Here is a 19,560-nt window from a genome sequence, read left to right as displayed (position 1 = left end):
GCAGGGCATATTTGTCAGAAAGGAACAGGAACGCAGCAGGTAATGAGTTGACGGTCTATCCAGCAGCCTGTCCATGCTGCACATTAGACGAGCTTTTGAAAAGTTTTAGGAGGATCCTTCTATCTCAAGCCTTTTGCTTAACATATTTGCTGCTCCCCTCCAAGAAATACACCCCACACTCCAAGGAGTTGGGTCTTGCCGGCTGCTCACAGTGAATGATGTCAGCAAGTTGGTCACTAAAAATATGCAAGTCACAAGTTGAACCTGGTAAGCCCATCATTTATTGCAGAGTCATGCAGTCATTGAAATAACTTAAATCCGACTCAAGTCCAAGTCAATCGATTCGAGTCTACATCATTGCTTGTTTATGTATTTGTTTAAACATTAATTTAGTTACCAGCACTGTTATTAAATTATTTAAACAGTAAGTAAGCATGTGTTTGAGATGAAAATAAGTACATTGGGCCCTTGGTATCTGCTGGGGTTTGGTTTGAGTACTCCCTGTGGATGTCAAAATCCATGGGTAGCCATTTCCGTTTTTCCCAAGAAAACCACAGGGGGGACATCACCTATCTATGGTTTCACAATTTTCAGAAAGTTTACATCTCTACTAGTGAAGCAAGGATACTGTCACATCAGTAAAAGATAAAGGAACAATCTTTACAAAAATATTTTTCTTATGACTTCTATTCCTGTTCTGTTCTATTCTTATAGACCTGAAGCTTTAAATCTAGAGGGCGAACAACTTCAGAAGGTCCACAGGCCAATTTTCTATCTGCAGGACCCACTGCAGAATCAGCCCCACTCCTGGGCAAAACCAGCAATATGTATCTATATGCATACACACCCACACAGAGCGTGCGTGTGTGCGTGTGTGTGTGAGAGAGAGAGAGAGAGAGAGAGAGAGAAGGGAAGTTGCTGGGAGTTCACTAGCGGGTCTGGAAATCTTGTAGCCCATTTAACTACAAACCTCCTGCTCCTTTCAGAGGAGGAAAAATATTTTCCCCTCTGTTGGTGAAGTCATGGGGATTTGGAGAGATATTAGCAAAACATATAAATAATACAGTTAAACACAGGCACGAAACTATGGCCTGTTACATACTGCCAAAATAAAGCTGCTTCGGGTCTCTTTGGAGGTATGCTATTTAAATGATGCAAGGGTCCTAAGAGTCCGGAGGTCACGCCAAAGCCACACTCCATTCCTAAGCACTGGAGTACAGCTTTGGTGCAGCTTCCGGATTCTTAGGATGCATGCATCATTTAAACAGCATAACTCCAAAGAGACCCGAAGCAGCTTTATTTTGACAGTCTGTAACAGGCCTATGTTAGGTTTTACTCTGAAGCAGCAGTAGCAGCAAACAAATCTTATTGCACCACTGCCACTGCACAAGCAGAATTTTTCAGAGTTAAAACCTTGCTCTTCACAAGATTGGCAGATCAATCTGAAAGTTCAACATACCCAATTTGCATTATATTTTGCAGACACAAATCTGTACACCCATCTATAACTTTCATAAGTCATTTTGACAACTCCAGTTAAACACTGGGATATAAAAACAAGTAGAACAGATAACTCTAAATGGAGAATCAATTTTAGCCCGTATTTTTTAAGGAGGACTCCACTTTCATTTTTCATTAAAAATACTGAAATCCACAGAAACCTAAATGTGGAAAGACAAACTTAATTACAATAATGAAGACTGTCAATGAAATCAACATTTGCAATGACAGTAAATAATGAAATGGGTTTTTTTTAGCAAATTTCTTTTCTTTATCTCTACAGAGATACATCATCAAGGTTGTTTTCTACATGGATTTCTACACAAAAATATAATACTTTTCCATCAAGAAATGCAATTTTTGCTGTAGTTTATAGGCATGGGATTAACCAAGTCTTCCTATGTAACTAAAGTTTAGGTAATAGTATAATTTAGTGTCAAGTTAAATAACGCATTCTATCATTGTTAACCACTTCAAGTATCTATTTCCAGAAATCCCCAATCCCCACCCATCTTTTCACCTATGGTTACAGTCTATCATATCTAATTATAGCCCTGATTATATTTTCTGCACCAAATGCTTTAAATTAGCAGAAATTAGATAGGAAGTAAATTATTATTTGTATATAAAAAATTTCAAAAGACAAGAAAATTATTTTAAAATAATAGAAGAGAAAAAACTGGCAAATTCCTGCCATTTTACCACATACTTCCCAAGAGAATATTGGGGTTACTCTCTACTAGCTTTTACCTTTACTTTTTACTTTCAGTAAGAGAAACGAAAAGTAATCCAGTCTATCATATTTATTGAAATTTCTCCTTTCTTTTGGCTTAACTAAACGTTATATACAAATTTATACAAAAACCCACCAGCAACTTTTTTTTTTTTAAACGGGAAGTAGGGTCTTTTTTTTAAGGAGAGTACAATTCTTTTCCCAGATTTTCTTCCTCCAGCCCCAGGGAACTAAGAGGGCAGATTGCCAATGTACATGAGGTCCCTACTGCAAAGAGAGGAAGACATACAAGATCTTTAGTTTATTGCTGTACGTTTTAGGAAATTTCTCTTCTTTTGATTTATCAGTTGCCAGCCACTTTATATAAAATTACTCACTGAAGCTCTATCAGGCTCTCCTTCAAACGAAAGAGTCTCCATTTTTAAACAGATTGTTGTCTTTCCCTTAGAATTCTTCCATTCTGCAGTCTACAAAAACAAAAACAAAAAAGAAACAAATTATGAATTACTGGATCCTGCAATCAACTACCATTGAAGAACAATGCAGTAATATACATTGTAAGTGGCTCCAAAATCCAAATATTTTTCCTTGATGGCTGAGACAATGATACCTTTGCTTCCAGATGGTTCAATGTACGCAAACTTTGTTTCATGCACCAAATTATTAAAAGCACTGTAATAAATTATCTACAGGCTATATGCATAAAATATATATGAAGCTTAAATGATTTCCAAGACTATGCAAACACTCAAAATTCGGGGGTGGGGGTGGAGAGAGAATCTGAAACCTGAACCACTTCTGGTTCCAAGCATTTTGGATAAGGGATACTCAACTTGTATAAATTTTACTTCTGCAAAATCTAAATGGATACAATTTTTATACAGAATACATTGTTGGTCTGGTTAAGAAAGAAAAAAAGAGGTGTTCACATTTTGTCTCTTTGTTTATGCAGTTTATATCTGCATCTGCAGTGGGAATATATTTTTGACACATGCTTGTTTTACTTTATTTCCTTAAATTGCAGTAACTGTCAGCTTGGTGTAGATATGTTTTAGCCATGTACTATATTTGCTTAAATTGCAGTAACTGTCAGCTTGGTGTAGATAAAACGTACCGTAGATTTGTTCAAAAATCTGAACAGAGATTCAGTAATGTCCTTGGTAATAAACTATGGTAATAAATGTATCTAAAAAGTGGCAAGAGAAAAGCCAGCCAATAAATTTCTATGATAGGCCTCCTCAAAATGCTGTCTCCAGTGTTTTGAAGTACAATCAGCTCCAGCATGGCATGGTCACTAGACCAGAATTATGGGAATTGTAGTCTAAGATATCTGAAAGACACAGGCTTTCAGTCTTTGCTCTCATTGCTTTCACTTTTCTAATAACTGAAAGCGTAGAAAGCAGTGCAGACTGAAGGCCCATTCTGAACTAATAAACCACAGATTAACTATGGCCTGTTACAGACTGCCAAAATAAAGCTGCTTCGGGTCTCTTTGGAGGTATGCTATTTAAATGATGCATGGGTCCTAAGAGTCCAGAGGTCGCGCCAAAGTCACACTCCATTCCTAAGCACTGGAGTGCAGCTTTGGTGCAGCTTCCGGATTCTTAGGATGCATGCATCATTTATTATTATTATTATTATTAACCTTTATTTATGAAGCGCTGTAAATTTACACAGCGCTGTACATGCAATCTTTTTAGTTAGACGGTTCCCTGCCCTCAGGCTTACAATCTAAAAAGACATGACACAGAAGGAGAAGGGAGTGGTGACAGGAAAGGGTAAGAGGTCCAGCAGTTCCTCTCTACCTCCGAGGCCTGGACCAAGGCAGATGGACTGGAGGGAGGGCTTGGCTCCAAAATGGAAGGTTAATCATTATCCAGGGAAAATACATACTCACAAGTAGGATAATACATATACAGTACATAGCAATACAGGAAATGGATCGATAAACAGCCAACAACAGAACATCAGATAGTAAGCGACAATTATGCGATGCCTGGGAAGGCTTCTCTGAACAGGATGGTTTTCAGCTCCGTTTTGAAGCTGGTTAAAGAAGTGATGGCTCTTGCTTGTGGAGGAAGAAGGTTCCAGGAGTGAGGGGCAGCAAGTGAAAAGGGGCGAATCCGAGATGGGGCAGAGGAAATCCTGGGCTGAGACAGGAACCCTTGACTACCAGAACGGAGGGCCCTGGTGGGAAGGTGAGGAGAAAGAAGGTCTGATAAGTAAGGAGGGGCCAGTCCATGGAGGGCTTTGAATGTCGACAGCAGGAGCTTATACTGAATGAATTTAAACAGCATATCTCCAGAGATGAATTTAAACAGCATATCTCCAAAGAGACCCAAAGCAGCTTTATTTTGGCAGTCTGTAACAGGCCTATATTTCTGTATTTTCTCTCTCTCTCTCTCTGTCTCTCTCTCATCCTCCCCTATACTCTTCTTCTCAAACCTCCTGCTTTGGTGTAATGTCGTAAATCATTGCTCTCAGCACTGTCTGAACCAATAAGCTGTAGTTTAAAGGATCCCTCCCAACCAAAGGATCCCTCCCAACCAAGATCAGATCTTACTGAGCCCTTCAATCAGTGTTTATTTTTTTCAAATACCATAAGAAGCTGTGATATAAAAAACAAGGCTATCTTCACCAAAGTTAGATAATGGGAGCAACAAAAAGCTTACTTCATTCCTGAACAATCGTTTCTCAGAATAATATCTTCACTATCTCAACTGGACACAATGGTCAAAAGCTTCAACTGAATTTTCTCCCAAGAAGCTAGATGGTTAGCATGTCTATGATAAACACAACTCACAGCCTTAGTTGCTTGCTCCAAAAGACAATGTAAGAGCACAACAATATTAGCTACCTATATCCCCATGCAACGGTGACATTTGCTGTTAGTCCATCATAGTTTAGATAAAATCTACACTGCAGGATGTAGATAAAGGTGCACTTGAAGAGAGGGAGAATAATTTTTACCAAGCAAATACTGAAACTTTTTGATATATACTGCTTTGGGCACTAAACTGAAATTTTAGAAGTTACATATTCAAAGTAAGATAGACAAGCTTCATGTTGCTTTATTAGAGTTACCGTAAGTTTCCCATTCAGGACACCCAATATGTGGGGAGAGAACAGGACTTCAAAGTAGCCATTGGTTTCAGGCTATATTACAGCAGGTATTTCCTTTCCAATACCATTAAAGAGAAAAAGCTAAGTCTGCAAAGTGGAACAAATTTCCAAAAATGAAAGGGAGGGGGAAAATAATGCAAGGATAGAGAGACATAGGTCAAAAACACACTGCACAAAAAATCCAATTTGAGACTGCTTTAACTGCCCAGGATCAGTGCTAGGGACTCCTAGGAATTGTACTTTATTGTGGAACCAGAGCGCTCCAACAGAGAAGACTAAATGGCTCACAAACATACAGTTCCCAGAATTCCCTAGCACTGAGCCAGGGCAGTTCAGGTGGTCTTAAACTGGATTATTTCTGCAGTGTGTTTTGCACCATAGATGTTTACTTGACCCCAGTGAACACCCATTTAGCTGGTAGTTTAAAACTCAAGCTTTACTAGGCATCAGCCACACCAAAAGAAGGAGGCCTGCTTGGGGTGTGGGAGGATTGCATTCCCCCCCCCCTTCCTACCAATAAGCAAGGATGCAACACATAAGTGTGAAAGAGACTCTGCTTCTGATTGACACAGCCTTGATTTGCTAGCAGAGATGAATGAGTGGAAAGGTCATCCACCTGCACCCTGATCACCAACAGAACAGACCTCCTATTGGCATAGCTGATGCCCTTTAAGGTGTGTTTGAGATAGCTATGGCGGTGGCAATAGTGCCACCATCACGATTACAAAGGGAATGTGAATACAAATCAGTTACAAAAGTCTAAATCTAGATTACACATTCGTAAGTGTGATACTGAATTCTGGTCAATGTTCACAGATATGTTTACAGATCTTGCATACCTTAATAACATAACTAAGTAACTTAGGGCTGGAACAGACCATCAAGAAGGGGCATCTTGAAGCCGCCCCCACCGAATATGGATAGGGGATGTGGCAAACCCACACCGCAATCTGCCTTGAATTCGACCCAAATGGGAGTGGAGAAGTTCCGCTCCTATTTGAGCCAGGAAAGAGCCAGCTTTCCAGGCCCTGCAGCAACCACAGGGAGGCTTCAAGACACTCTGGCAGCATGTGGCATGTAAATGCCGTGCCACCGGAGTGTCTTGAAGCTGCCCACATCTGGGCAGCCACCTGGATTCTGGGCGGCTTCCAGGCATAATCGGAGTGTGTGGCATGTAAATGCTGTACTCCGATGATGTCCAGAAGCGGGCTTTTTCTGTCCGTCTGTTTCAGCCCTGTCTAAACAAAAGTGTTCTGGAAGTTCAGATTGATTTATCTATGAGAGTACATGCCACAGATTTGAGGACTAAGTAGTCCTATTTTTATCACATTATATTAAACTTGTAATATTTGGATGTAGTTAATATAATAAAAATATATAATGTTTCCAAATAAACATCCATAGGGTGCTACCAATACACCAATGCTTAGGTGTATTGGTGGTGATGGTGATAAGATTCCCATAATCCCTGCAGAAATTGGCTTTAATCAATAAGGTGCAGCTTTGCCTATCAAAACCTGCCCTCAGACAAGGCTGTTTGCCATTATTCTGTGTGCCAAAAAAGCCTGCCTTGTTTATAAATGTGAACTATAAAACAGATCCTTTGTCAGATGAATTGTACAAACAGAAGTACAACAAGCTGTTTAAACAAAGTAGTCTGACAGGTTTTATTTGCTCTGTATTCAGTTATCTAATAGTATTCTTAAGCATTAATTTGAGAAATGCCTGTATCTAGCAGGAGTTAGAATCACTGAGTATTCTGGCCTTAGTTTTTTGTTGGTTTTTCATGCTATGTGGCCATGTTCTGGAAGAGTTTATTCCTTACGTTTCGCCAGCATCTGTGGCTGGCATCTTCAGTGAATGCTGGCATGGAAGTGTATGGAGTAAATATACTGTGTGAAACTACAGCTCAGACATCAGAAGGGCTGCCAGACCCAGAAAAACCCACAGGAGTGAAGACAAACAACCACTCAAAGGGAAGATATTTTTACCAAACATTAAAGGAGTCATAGACAGAATAAGGAAACTGGTGAGAAAACACAACCTCCAAACAATCTACAAACTGACCAAGAAAATCCAGCAAATGCTGTGCTCAGCGAAGGACAGAAGAGAGTCTCTCATGACTGCAGGAGTTTACCACATACTGTGCAGCTGCGGGCAAGTCTACATAGGAACCACCAAACGTAGTGTTCAAACACAAATCATGGAACCTGAGAGACACTGCAAGTTGGGTCAGCCAGAAAAATCAGCAGTAGCAGAACACGTTATTAATCATCTGGGGCATAAAATGCTATTTGAAAACACTGAAATTCTGGACCATGCCAGCAATTATTAAGTTAGAATGCACAGGGAAGCCATCGAAACCCACAAACACCTGGACAACTTCAACAGGAAAGAAGAAACCCTTAAAGTAAACAAAGGCCCTATACAGACAGCCAAAATAAAGCTGCTTCGGGTCACTTTGGAGGTATGGTGTTTCAATGATGCATGCGTCCTAAGAGTCTGGAAGCTGCACCAAAGCTGCACTCCAGTCTTTAGGACTGGAGCGTGGCTTTGGTGCGGCTTCGGGACTCTTAGGACGCATGTATCATTGAAACACCATACCTCCAAAGTGACTCAAAGCAGCTTTATTTTGGCTGTCTGTATCAGGCCAAAGAGCTCAAACAGACAGGCCAAAATAAAGCTTCTTCGGGTCACTTTGGAAGTATGATGTTTAAATTATGTATGTGTCCTAAGAAGTCAGAAGCTGCGTCAAAGCCACACTCATGTCCTTAGGACTCCTTAGGACGCAAGCAGAACATGGCCATAAAGCCCAAAACACCCATAAAAAACTATGGATGCTGGCCGTGAAAGCCTTCGACTTCACATTATTCTGGCCTTATTCCTAAGTAGTGTGCTTGTGACTTCTGTTCCATCATCCTGCCTGGTTCCTCCTGTCAATAGGGAGCACTAAACTAACCAAAAACTAACATAGAAGCAAAATCTAACAATTACATCTGAATCAAGATTCCTGATTTGCAATCTCCTAATCAATAGAATTTGAAGGCAATGTTTGAAGTTGATTTCTTTTTCCTTGCTTGTCAGGAAAGCGATAAGCCAGGACCTGTGCTTGGACTTAACAGCAAAATTTCGCATTGTTGTTGTTTCTGATTATAATAATAATAATAATAAATAATTTATTTATAGCCAGCCCATTCACTAGGAATCCAGGCAGGTTACAACAGTAAAAATACATTACAATAAAATACCAAATGGCCCCTTCCCAACCCCCTCCCCTGGTGAAAGGAGCCAGAATTACTGAAAAGTAAGCAATTTGAAACAAGGTGTCCGAGAAAGTTGCCAAGACTGCTGATAATGTCTCAAAACAGCCTAGTAGAGCTTTATAACCAAAATAAAGGTCTTTACAAATGCAAGAAATAAAATACAGTATCTAAGAACCAGTTCAATTTCCCATAGAGAAGGGTCAAACAGTCCAAGGGTCCAGGGTTCCAGAAAGGCAGGTTTAGCAAGGCAATTCCAAGGTCCAGAAGTTCTAGATCAGTCAGTAGTTCAAGAGGCAAGGTTTCAGGCCACAAAGTGCAAGGGAGTCAGAGAAACATGCTTTCACCAGGAAAATCAGATGATCTCTCACAAAGGAACTCAGCGACCTGCACCTGTTTATATTACAGGTACTTCCTGATTGCTGAGTGTTTCTTCTAAAGCTTCCTGGATCGGGGGGGGGGGGGTGCATGCCCTTTCAGACCTTCACTGACTAAAGGTAGGTACCTCATTGTCCTGCTTGTCCATATCTTCTGTGCCTGGAATCTCTGCTGGTGGAAGGCTGGGCTGCTAAGGCGCATTACAAACGCGCCAAAGGGGCTTGCTAAGGGCTGAGAAGGGGCATGTTCGGGTTGAGAAGGGGCGTCACTTCCTGACGCCCCTCAACCCTAGTACGGACCAAGTCCGTACAAAATGGCGGCACCCGTCTACATGGGGACCGCCATTTTGATGTCACAGATGCATAGCGTCTGGACGTCGTGCGGCAGAAGTGACGCCACGAGTGTGCGACTAGCACCTCGCAGCGCCACTTCTGGGGCCCAGAAAGAAGCGCCATTTCGGTGCTTCTTTCTGGGTGCGCCCAGGAACCACATGGTTTGGCCGCTGCGGTTCCCGGGCGCAGCAACCGGCGGCGGCGGCAGACCACCTGTTTTGGGCGGTCTGTAATGCGCCTGAGTTTCCTGACCCAGAACAGGCTGTTTAAGCTGGCAAAGCAGAGCTAGGATTCAGCTCAGCTTCAGGATCCCCCTCCACCTGTGGCTCAAACTCAGCCTTCTCATCTTCTGAGTCCTCAGCCTGGCTGAGCATCACATGATGGTTTCTTTTGTAAATACTTTTAAAAGTAATTTTTTGTAGTACATAGTTCATGTACAAACAGTACAATAGTCTGAAGACTGGCCTTTACTTTGAAAATGACCATACTTCTGTACTACTTTTACTTAGCCCATACCTCTGCATTTATTTGCACAATTTGCATTGCCCTGGTTTTTACACAGTGATATTTGCTCCACCTATCCTAGAAAGCAATAAAAAGCACAGACTATCAGTGCATTACAGGAAGCCCCTGATTTTTGATGCTTTGTTATGATGAAGAGCCTGCTCTTTTGTCAGTTCTTCTTGCCTATGGAGACTTGCTTGGGATCAACCACACACATGTACACTGCTTACAATGCAAGCTGAGGGGGAGGAAAGGCACCAAGCCAACTAGAAGATTTTGTAAGTAGTGCGCATATGGGGGCACGTGATCAATCCCAATCAAGACACCATAACTCTCATGTTCCATACATGGGTTCTGCTTCTCAACCAATTCTAATTTCTAAAGTGCTGCAGTCCCTAACTCATCAGATAAGCAGGGACTTCCTAGATCTCTAAACAACCATCTATCAATCGCTAACTGATCTCCATCAAATACAGATTCAGCACTCACACAGTACTCCTTCTAGTGAAAAAATTCTTCACAGGGCTTGAACGTTCTTTGCGCAAGGGGTGGGCAAAGTCTGGCATTCAGACTTTCTTTGCATCTCCACGTTCCCCAGAATTATTTTGAAAAAGTAAAACCTGGCACTCCCCACCAAAATTCAGCAGCAAACTGTTAATAAATGCACTACAGTCAATGGGGAAAAGAACTAAATGATATGGATGATGACCATCCCATTGACCACAGGTTAGTTAGTCATTTATACAGTTTTATTCATTAAAGTCAGTAAACTTAAATTTTATTATAATTTTGCATTTGTTAAATAGCAGATTTTTAATGTCTTCATGTCTCTTTCTCTGCAGCCTGCAAAAACTGCACCATTTTATTTTATATAGCTTTTATCTATTATTTTATATACACTAATAAAGATTACTGTACAGCTCTCCAGGGAGCCCTCCAGCCACCCACTTCTGTCTTTGAGGAGGTGATGGCAGCACTCCTGGTCATTTGTTCATGTCTCTCTCCTGCCTCACAAATGCACATACTACACTACTTGTAATTCCGAAAGGTTTGAATTTTGGAGCATTTCAGAATGTTGGATAAGAGACTCAACCTGTAATGGTAAGCAGAAGAAAAAACAAGAACCACCTTGCTTTATGAGAATGTTGAGTCATCAAGTCCAGAATTCTGGGTGGCTGCTATTGGAAACAAGTGTTCCTAGAAAGCTCAGAAGCAGTGAACCATCCCCTAATATTGGTTCATATTACCTGGTATTCAATGGTATATTTCCTCTGAAAATGAAGCTTTAATTTCAGCATAGCAGGAATTGGCAGGGAACAATTACTGTAAGTACAGTATTTCTTTCCCCTAGGGTATGAAATTTTTACCAAACCTCTTGCATACCAACAAGAATTCTACCTCTAGGCCTTTCCTGAACAATCTGAACACATTTTATACAAACTGCAAGAATCTTACCAATTTATGATACAGCTTGTTCATGAAAATATATAGCTGTGGGCAAACTAGAAAGCAATTGGGAAACACTGAAAATTCCTTCCTCGCAGAAACTGAATAATACTGCTGACAAAGAAGAAGAACTGGGACAGATGAATTGCAATACTAGTTTTCTCTTCATGGAAAGGACATAAGAATATAAAAAGAGCCCTGCTGGTTCAGATCAAAGACCTACCAAGTCTGATATTCTGCTCCCACTATTGGGCAACCAACTGCCCATGGGAAAACTCCATGAAGGCCATGAACACAACAGCACCCTCCTTCTTGTGTTCTCCAATAATATATATGGTGGTGATGATACTGCAGATAACTTACAACTATCACTGACTAGAAGCTGTTGATAGCAAGGCGTTTAAGAGGAGGCTGTGAGATTGCATTCTTCCCTTTCCTTCCTTTTAAGCAAAACTCCTATCTTTATTGAGATACTGTATATTCAACAGAGTCATTGCTATTCAGGAATCCATTCTTAACCAGGGTGTAAAGTTGTTAGGAAATCCTGGTTAGTTTTCATCATAAAATGTGTCTATTCCACCTTCAAATCTGTTCTCAAAATCTACAGCACTCTATACTTCAGGAATATTAAAAGCCCACTACCACAATGTAGTGTTAAAAATCTTATAGTACATTGAAAACAGCATTAACAAGATAGCATCTGCAGCAGATTTAGATTTTAGAAGCTTTGGATAAATTAAAGACCTATGTCTGCTGCATACATAGAATTAAGATTTGGCCTCAAGTGAGTATCCCTGGGGAATGTATATCTAATAGATCACCACTGTGGAAGAGATCCTTTTTCCAGTTACCACTTGCCAATTTTCTTATGACAGGGCACCTAGAATAAGGCCTCAGATTTGCATAGTTCATGTAGTGTTTACTAGGCCCTCAGATGTAGACCTTCTGAGGAATGAGAAATTAATGTGCAGGATTAAGAGCTTAGCAGTATTACATAGGCACAAACTCAAGATGTAGCATTCATTTTCCCTAAATCATGCATGTCACTAGAATATATTTAGTAAATAATCACTTCCTACCTTGAATAGCCCACAAGATCTCTAAAAAGCAAACAAGTGCAGGGAAACAAAAACACAATCAAGATGAGAGGGCCCTGACAGAAATAACAAGAATAAAAAAAAATCAATAAAATGTTACTCGAAAGAAAATACAAGCATCATCACCCTGAAAGTTATAAATCCTTAATCAGCAACTAGGCATGCACAACTGCCACTCTGAGAAACTTTTCTTTATATGCTCTCTGGACAAAATTTATTTCCAGAATTGCTTCCCTCTTTATGAATTTTGGAGCAGGTAACAGGTGGAAAAGACCGCAACCCTTGGAGCAGTATTCAGCCTAGAACTACCATTCGGTGATCCTTCCTATGCATTACCTGCCAGTTTTCCTGGACTACTAGTCAAACATCTGCACTATTATACACAATTCTTAATCACTCAGAGTGCAATACTACTATTTTTAGCTACTCCATTTTGTTTTATAAGCAAGGACACTTTACTTTCAGATAATCACTGCTTCCTCTCTTGCCTATGCTGGTCTCAAAAACTCCTCAAGTATCCACAATATCAAAGAGATTCCAGTGCTATGACTGGCCAATTGTTTCAAAGCATATACTATGAAAGCTGCAATTCCTTTGAAACAAATGTACTCGCTGATTCACATAGCAAAGAAATTACTGGAAAAGGTTGTCCTTTCTCTTTGTACCCTCCCTGCCCATCAGAAACACAGTAAATGGATTTCTCTATCTCACAATCTGAAGTGCAGCAGTTAAGAGACTACAATCTTATCATTGACATCCTCACTATGCAACTTCCTACCCAGTCAGTTTCATTTGGCCAACTCCCTTTCAACTTCTACAAAGTCCCCAAAATTTTCTTTTATTATTCAGAAAGTCTGAAACAGTTTTGATTCAGTGGTGATCAACATCATTTGGGTGGGTAGAATAATTATAATGTATTTCTCTTTGAATTTTATATGCCACAACAAGAACTCTTCAGGTCAGCTGGCAAAACAAATGGATTACTGTATTGCCCAAACATAATATTACTTGTACATTTTACACCGTGCACAGTTTGTCAACTATAATGCTTATATGTATTTTTAAATCATAAATTCAAATTTACAATAATATTTTTAAAATGTTACAAGCTGGCAACAATCCTCCTTGCTATTATATAAATCTGCAGTGTTTAAGTAACATTACTATGTTTGATAAGGTATAATCATAAGCTTAAAGGATGTTTTGTTTTTTTGTTTAAAAAATGGCATCAATTTCCAAGATGCTTTCCATTCAAAACAGTTACAAACCAAATATTCTTCAGTCTCAAATAATGCACACAGTTCTCAGGGATAATTCAAATTTTCCCAAAACTAGAATCAACTAGTTCTGAAATGTTTCCAAAAAGTGACACCCCCTCCAAAAAAAATCAAGGATAAATGACAACAATTTCCATAGTGATTCACATGGAATTTGTTGCAAGTAGGAATGGTTAGAATGAGTCTTCATTTATCTTATGACTTTTCAAGAACAGCTTATTTGTTAGCTTTTGTGTGGTAGTCTGGCAACAGAATTGCCGCCCCTCACCTGAATTATTATTTTGCACTTTCAGTGGAAGTTCTAGCAAATGGATTCCAGATGCCCAAAGACCTCTGATATATCATGCAAGTTGAATATCTCTTATCCAAAATGCTTGGGACCAGAAGCATTTTGGAATATTTGAATATACATAATGAGATACCTTAGACATGGGACCCAGTCTAAACACAAAATTTATGTTTCATAAATACCTTATACACACAGCCTGGAGGTAACTTTGTACACAATATATTTAAATAATGTTGTGTATGAAACTAAATTTGTATACGCTGAGCCATGAGAAAGCAGAGCACCACTATCTCAGTCACCCATGTGGACAATTTTGGATATTGGAGCATTACCAGTTTCAAATTTCTGGATAAAGGATACTCAACTTGTTTTCTTATTCCTGCTGTAGGAATAAGAATAAGTGTATACATAATCTTAATCAGGATTGGACCTGAGATATTTACAAAAATTATTTGGAGGTACAATTCATTGAAGACTAAAAAATAAAATTATCCAGTTTTCGAAATATCTCTGAACAGAATCCCTGCAGGTACCTAAAATACATTTTAGATTTATTAGCATACACTGTCAGAGATGTTACCACACAATGTCCAAACACAAGATCATAGTGACATACTTGAGAATTGTAATACTGAAGATTTTGATCCAGTGGTGTTACTCTGATCCAGCAGTGGCTTTATGACAATTCCTCATTCTTCCTGCATCTCCCTGTGCCATTTTCTGTGGCCCATCCTGTTCTACCGTGTCCCCTAACCTCCTGGACAACATGTTTGGGGATACAAGGAGGTGAGGGCAAAAGAAAAAATCACCAACCAAAGAATGCCATAACTATTGGCTAAATTGCACTCAGTAAATTTAATTTTACACGAAAACGTGCTCGGTTTCAAATAATAAAGTCAAATGCACAAAAAGTGCAAGAAAAGCTGGTACAGTGGGGTAATAATACCCCAGGTTAGCATTCAAATGATTTTTAAAAGGCATGAACCTTCAGTTTCATATTCAAGAAAAAATGAGCATAGATTAAATAAAATGAGCAGAGAAGGAGCAAAATCAAGTCTGTTAAGCAAAATGCACAGCCAGACCCTGAAGAGACATAGCTTTTTCTAGCATTTAGCTTTAAATCCTGTGTGTGGGTGTGCACACATGCACAAATATATACATTTTCAAGTCACTGTCAACCTCATGGACTTCATAAGGTTTTCTTGCCACTTCCTTTCTCTGAAATCTAGCCTACAGGCCCTGGTTGTCCTCTGACTAGGCAGGTTCAGGCCTAGTTAGTACCCCTTTCAGGTACTAACTAAGCCTGACCCTTTTAGGTTTCCAAGATCAGACTGGACCTGATGCCTTCAAGATGTCTGATAGGATGTGAACACCTTGACAGTGACCAAAATGAGTCTGTACAAATGGGCAAACATACTTAAAACTGTCTCTTTTCACAGAAATATAAGAAAGGAATTTGTATGACTAAGCATTCTATAGTTGTTGTTGGGATCCTGAAATCACAGGATACAAAAAGATAAAGCAGTTTCCTTGTACTGAAAGGTGGGGTTTGGACTGACAAATCCCTACAGCCCTAGCCAGGCTTGACAAGAAAAAGAATTTATGCAAACTGTAGTCCCAAAACATCTGGAGAACCACAGCTGTCCACTCCAATGCTATTGGATCAACATTGATCCTATGTTATTATCAAAACAACAACAAAAAACCTATCTGGCATGGAGGAATATAGACTTCTGTTACACAGAATTTTGAGGCAGAATGGAAGGTATTTTGATCTCAAGTAAACAAAAAACAAGATTTTTTTTCACCACATCAAAGAGATAGAATTATAGAATCATAGAGTTGGAAGAGACCACAAGGGCCATCCAGTCCAACCCCATTCTGCCATGCAGGAAATCCAATCAAAGCATCCCCAATAGATGGCCATCTAGCCTCTGCTTAAAGACCTCCAAGGAAGGAGACTCCACTACACTCCGAGGAAAGAGTGTGTTCCACTGTCAAACAGCCCTTACTGTCAGATGTTACTAAAACTTTACTATAGCAGCTATCCTGTTGGTTAGTCCCAACTAGAGTGGATGTGTTCAATCAACTGTCAAATGGTGAAACAACATAGAGGTAAATCCCATTGGCTGAATGTGTCTACTCCCATTAGAACTAACAGTAGGATCTATTCTAGGCTAATATTAACAGATTAAGAACATGTGTATAAGTAATGTCACCTCTTCATGCATGTTCCCTTCCAGAATATTGGAACAGAAGAATTAAACAGATCTTGGATAATGAACCTCACATTATTCGAGAATAACCCAGTGCTAATGATGACCCACTAGAAGCCAGAGCTTCATTCATTCCCAGACTCTGCCATAAGCACTGATGGGAGGAAAACTTAACACTGACCTGGAAACCCCCAATGCTCATGGCTTGCTGAGAGCCCACCACAAGATGTATACCAAAGACTGCTGTCCCCAATCATTTATTTCCCCCCACCACCTTCTATTAAATTTGGTTTTATCACACTCCTTTTGCCTGTCCCACTTTATCTTTTTATTTAAAAAAAACCTCTGAAACTGCTAGTGCAGATGGTTTATCCATAAGCAAAAGACTATAATGAGCATGCAGGGATGCATCTGACAGTCCATGCGCTCAGTCACCTCAGCTAAGATATTCCCTTCTCTTCCAAAGCTGCCAAAAGGGAGTTGCCGACCTACCATACTGCTTGCAAACCCCCCACACATAGTCAAAGTTACACCTGATCTGGAAGCATGCTTCAAGGAAATTAATGGGATATGCTTCTAGGTAAATCTGTACTGAATCAACAACAAAATGAAGCACCCATGATTTATGAACATACAAACAAATACACCTCTGCAGAATAAACAATATGCCTGCTGACATGCAGGAAATGAGCATCTCAGTAAACAAATGGCCAAACTAGTACATCGCCCAGCGCTGACTAACAGGGAGGAGAAAAGTAAGTACTGAAAAGTTAGGTTGTGTGACTGCCAACTATATTAGCTATTGGCAATTACATCAAAAGACATGTGTTTTTTATGCAACTGACTTGCCACAGCCTGTGTGCTTCTGCCTGCTTCATTTGCTTACTTTAAAGCCTCTTGGAGTGCATTTCCCATCTTCCCCGGGTGCTTAGAAGCAGCTCTTTCCCAGTTATGCAAAGAGCCATGGTACTCCTGTGTTGTAGCCAGAAGAGCACCAACAAGGTGTTACTTGTCTATCCCCATGTTTCAAAGGGGACCCCCCCCCCAAAAAAAAAAACCACACACAACCAAAACCTATGCTATGGTGAAATATACAAAATGTTATTAATTCAGATTAATCTGTGTTTTGGGGATCCAGATACATGGTGAAACGCTAAAGCATTGCCCTCCCTTTTGAGAAGATGTGCACCTCATGTGAGTGAACACACTTTGAACTGTGAAGTCGAAGGCTTTCGTGGCTGGCATCCATGGTTTTTGGTGGGTATTTTGGGCTATGTGGCCATGGAAGATTTCCTTCCTGACGTTTCGCCAGCATCTGTGGCTGGCATCTAGAAGATGGCCACATAGCCTGAAAAACCCACTTCAAACTCCCTCCCAGCAGCTACCCATTTAGCCACTGTGGTGAAATACGCAAAATGGCACATTAACCGTATGTACTGAAGACCCTAAAGCGCTGACCTCCCTTTGAGAAGATGTGCACTCCATGTGCTGAACATGCTCCAAACTCCCTCCCAGCAGTGGCCCATTTAACCCCTGTAGAGGGACACTGACAGGATCCTAAGGCGCTGCCCTCCTCCTCCTCCTCCTCCTCCTCCTCCCTTTGACCAGATGCATGCGAGCGAACACTCTCCAAACTCAGCCTAAGACCACGGACACTGTAAGGCCAATAACAATAGTAATGGCAAAGAGCAGCCCTAAGAGCCTCCCTGCCCTTTGGGGAGCCATGGCCGAAGCTCACAGAAGCCCAAGGACGGTCACTCCAGGCGGCGGAGGAGAGGCAGAGAGAGTCAGGAGGACCCCAGAGGGAAGTCCCCTGGAGAGGGAGGGAGGCAGGGAGGGAGGATGGCTTGGCCAGTCGCTCGCCCAAGGACCCACCCACCCCTCAGCATCCTTTCAGGCAAGGCATCTCTCCTTCCTTATTGCCTGCCTTCCTTCCTTCCTCCATCCCTTTCTCTTTCTCTCTCTCTCGCTGCCTTACCTCGGTCTCTCACCCAGCGATGGCTGAGGCGGCCCTCAGTCCGTCCTCAGAGCAGATATATAGACCGACCTCGAGCGCGCATGCGCTCTTTCCCCGGCCCCTCTCTCTCTCTCTCTCTCTGGCGCGCGCGCGCGCGCTGGCACGCGCTCCTCTCTTCTCTCTCTGTGTCGCTCGAGCTCGCGCACGCGCGCACGCGACCGTTTCTTTCTCTATGGTCGCCGCTTGATGATTCTCTCATCAACGGCCGCGCGCGCCGCTTTCTTTCCTTCTCTATGAAGGAAGCTCCCTTTCTAAAAGGGAGGGGGGAAAGAGAGAGAGAGAGATGATGATGATGAGTGTGTGTCTCACCGCGGCCACGCCCACCTGTGGGGAGGTCACGTGACACAGGGGGATGCTTCTTCGCCTTCAAGGGAGAGGCGAAGAAGAAGAAGAAGCCCCGCCCTCGCTTCATTGTGTGATTCCGCGGAAGGCCCGCGATTGGCCCCGCCCTTCCCTCGCGCTCCCTGTGAGAGAGGGGCGATTGGTCCTCCTTAGGCCCCGCCCCCTATACCTGCCTAGTCTGAAGGCGAAGCTATAGTGCTGCTGTGCTGAGGCAGTTGGCCCTTAGGTTCTTAAACTAGGCTGACCTTGGTCAAGTCACACCTCTCTCAGCCTCAGGGGAAAGGCAGTGGCCACTGGCCAGCCTCCTCTGAACAAAGCTTGCCACCAAAACCCTACAATACGTTGTTTGTACACTTGTCCCTCCATATTTGCTAGAGTTAGGGGCACAAGACCCCCCTGAATGTGGAAAAAACACAACAAAAACACTATGTTTTTTTTAACCTGAGGGGATACCTCTCTAGGAATTTCTAAGTCCTCCAGTGCAACTCTGTGGTCCACAGACACCGACCCTAGAACAGCACTGGAGGAGCTACAAATGCATAGGAATCTAGTTGGTCTTTCAGTGAAACTTTAAAAGTTGACCATAGAGGTGCACTGGAGGACCTAGCTATTCCTAGAGGGGACATATTAACCAAATCCATGAATAATCAAAGCCACAAATATCAAAGCCACAATTTGTCGAATGATGATGTGTATCAATTTTGTATTCCATTTTCTAGAATGCACACCACTGGCAGGTCTATTTTTATTTTATGCGCAGCATTGTGTAAACCTACAGCACTTCATAAATTAAGTTTAATAATAATAATAATAATAATAATAGGTTCACCTCAAGTCATTTCTGATTTGTGGTGAGCCTGCTGTCGGGTTTTTCTTATCAAGTTTCTTCAGAGAGGGTTGGTTTTTTTTGCCATGGCCACCCTCAGGCTGAGAGAGTGACTTGAACAAGAGTATTTACATAGCCGAGGTGGGATTTGAACCCTGGTCTTGCCTCTACGCCACGGTGACTCTCATCAGGTTCGCCTTAGGGTTGACATAAGTCGGAA

General features: G+C 41.3%; 1 protein-coding gene across 3 annotated transcripts in view; it reads right to left on the bottom strand.

Annotated features, from left to right (window-relative positions):
- Positions 1–18,399, bottom strand: part of LOC149312155 (oxysterol-binding protein-related protein 8-like) — a 93,732-nt gene extending 75,333 nt beyond the window's left edge. The window contains exons 1-2 of one of the 3 annotated variants that reach the window (XM_089524065.1): positions 18,134–18,399; positions 2,611–2,700 (exon numbers count right to left, since the gene is read on the bottom strand). In XM_089524065.1, coding sequence (XP_089380191.1) covers positions 2,611–2,652 — 42 coding nt within the window. In that variant the 5' untranslated portion in view covers positions 2,653–2,700; positions 18,134–18,399. Of the gene's footprint in view, positions 1–2,610; positions 2,701–14,555; positions 14,596–18,133 lie in introns of those variants that run through there. The other 2 variants (XM_089524066.1, XM_089524069.1) reach the window with 2 other exon arrangements.
- Between the last annotated feature and the right edge of the window lie 1,161 nt (positions 18,400–19,560).

The sequence above is a fragment of the Sceloporus occidentalis genome, unplaced genomic scaffold (assembly GCF_023333645.1).
Source record: "Sceloporus occidentalis isolate IW3139 unplaced genomic scaffold, rSceOcc1.0.p SCAF_5, whole genome shotgun sequence".
Classification (NCBI taxonomy): Eukaryota; Metazoa; Chordata; class Lepidosauria; order Squamata; family Phrynosomatidae; genus Sceloporus; species Sceloporus occidentalis.
The sequence above is the reverse complement of the archived record's forward strand: the minus strand, read 5'-3'. Positions and strand labels throughout refer to the sequence as shown.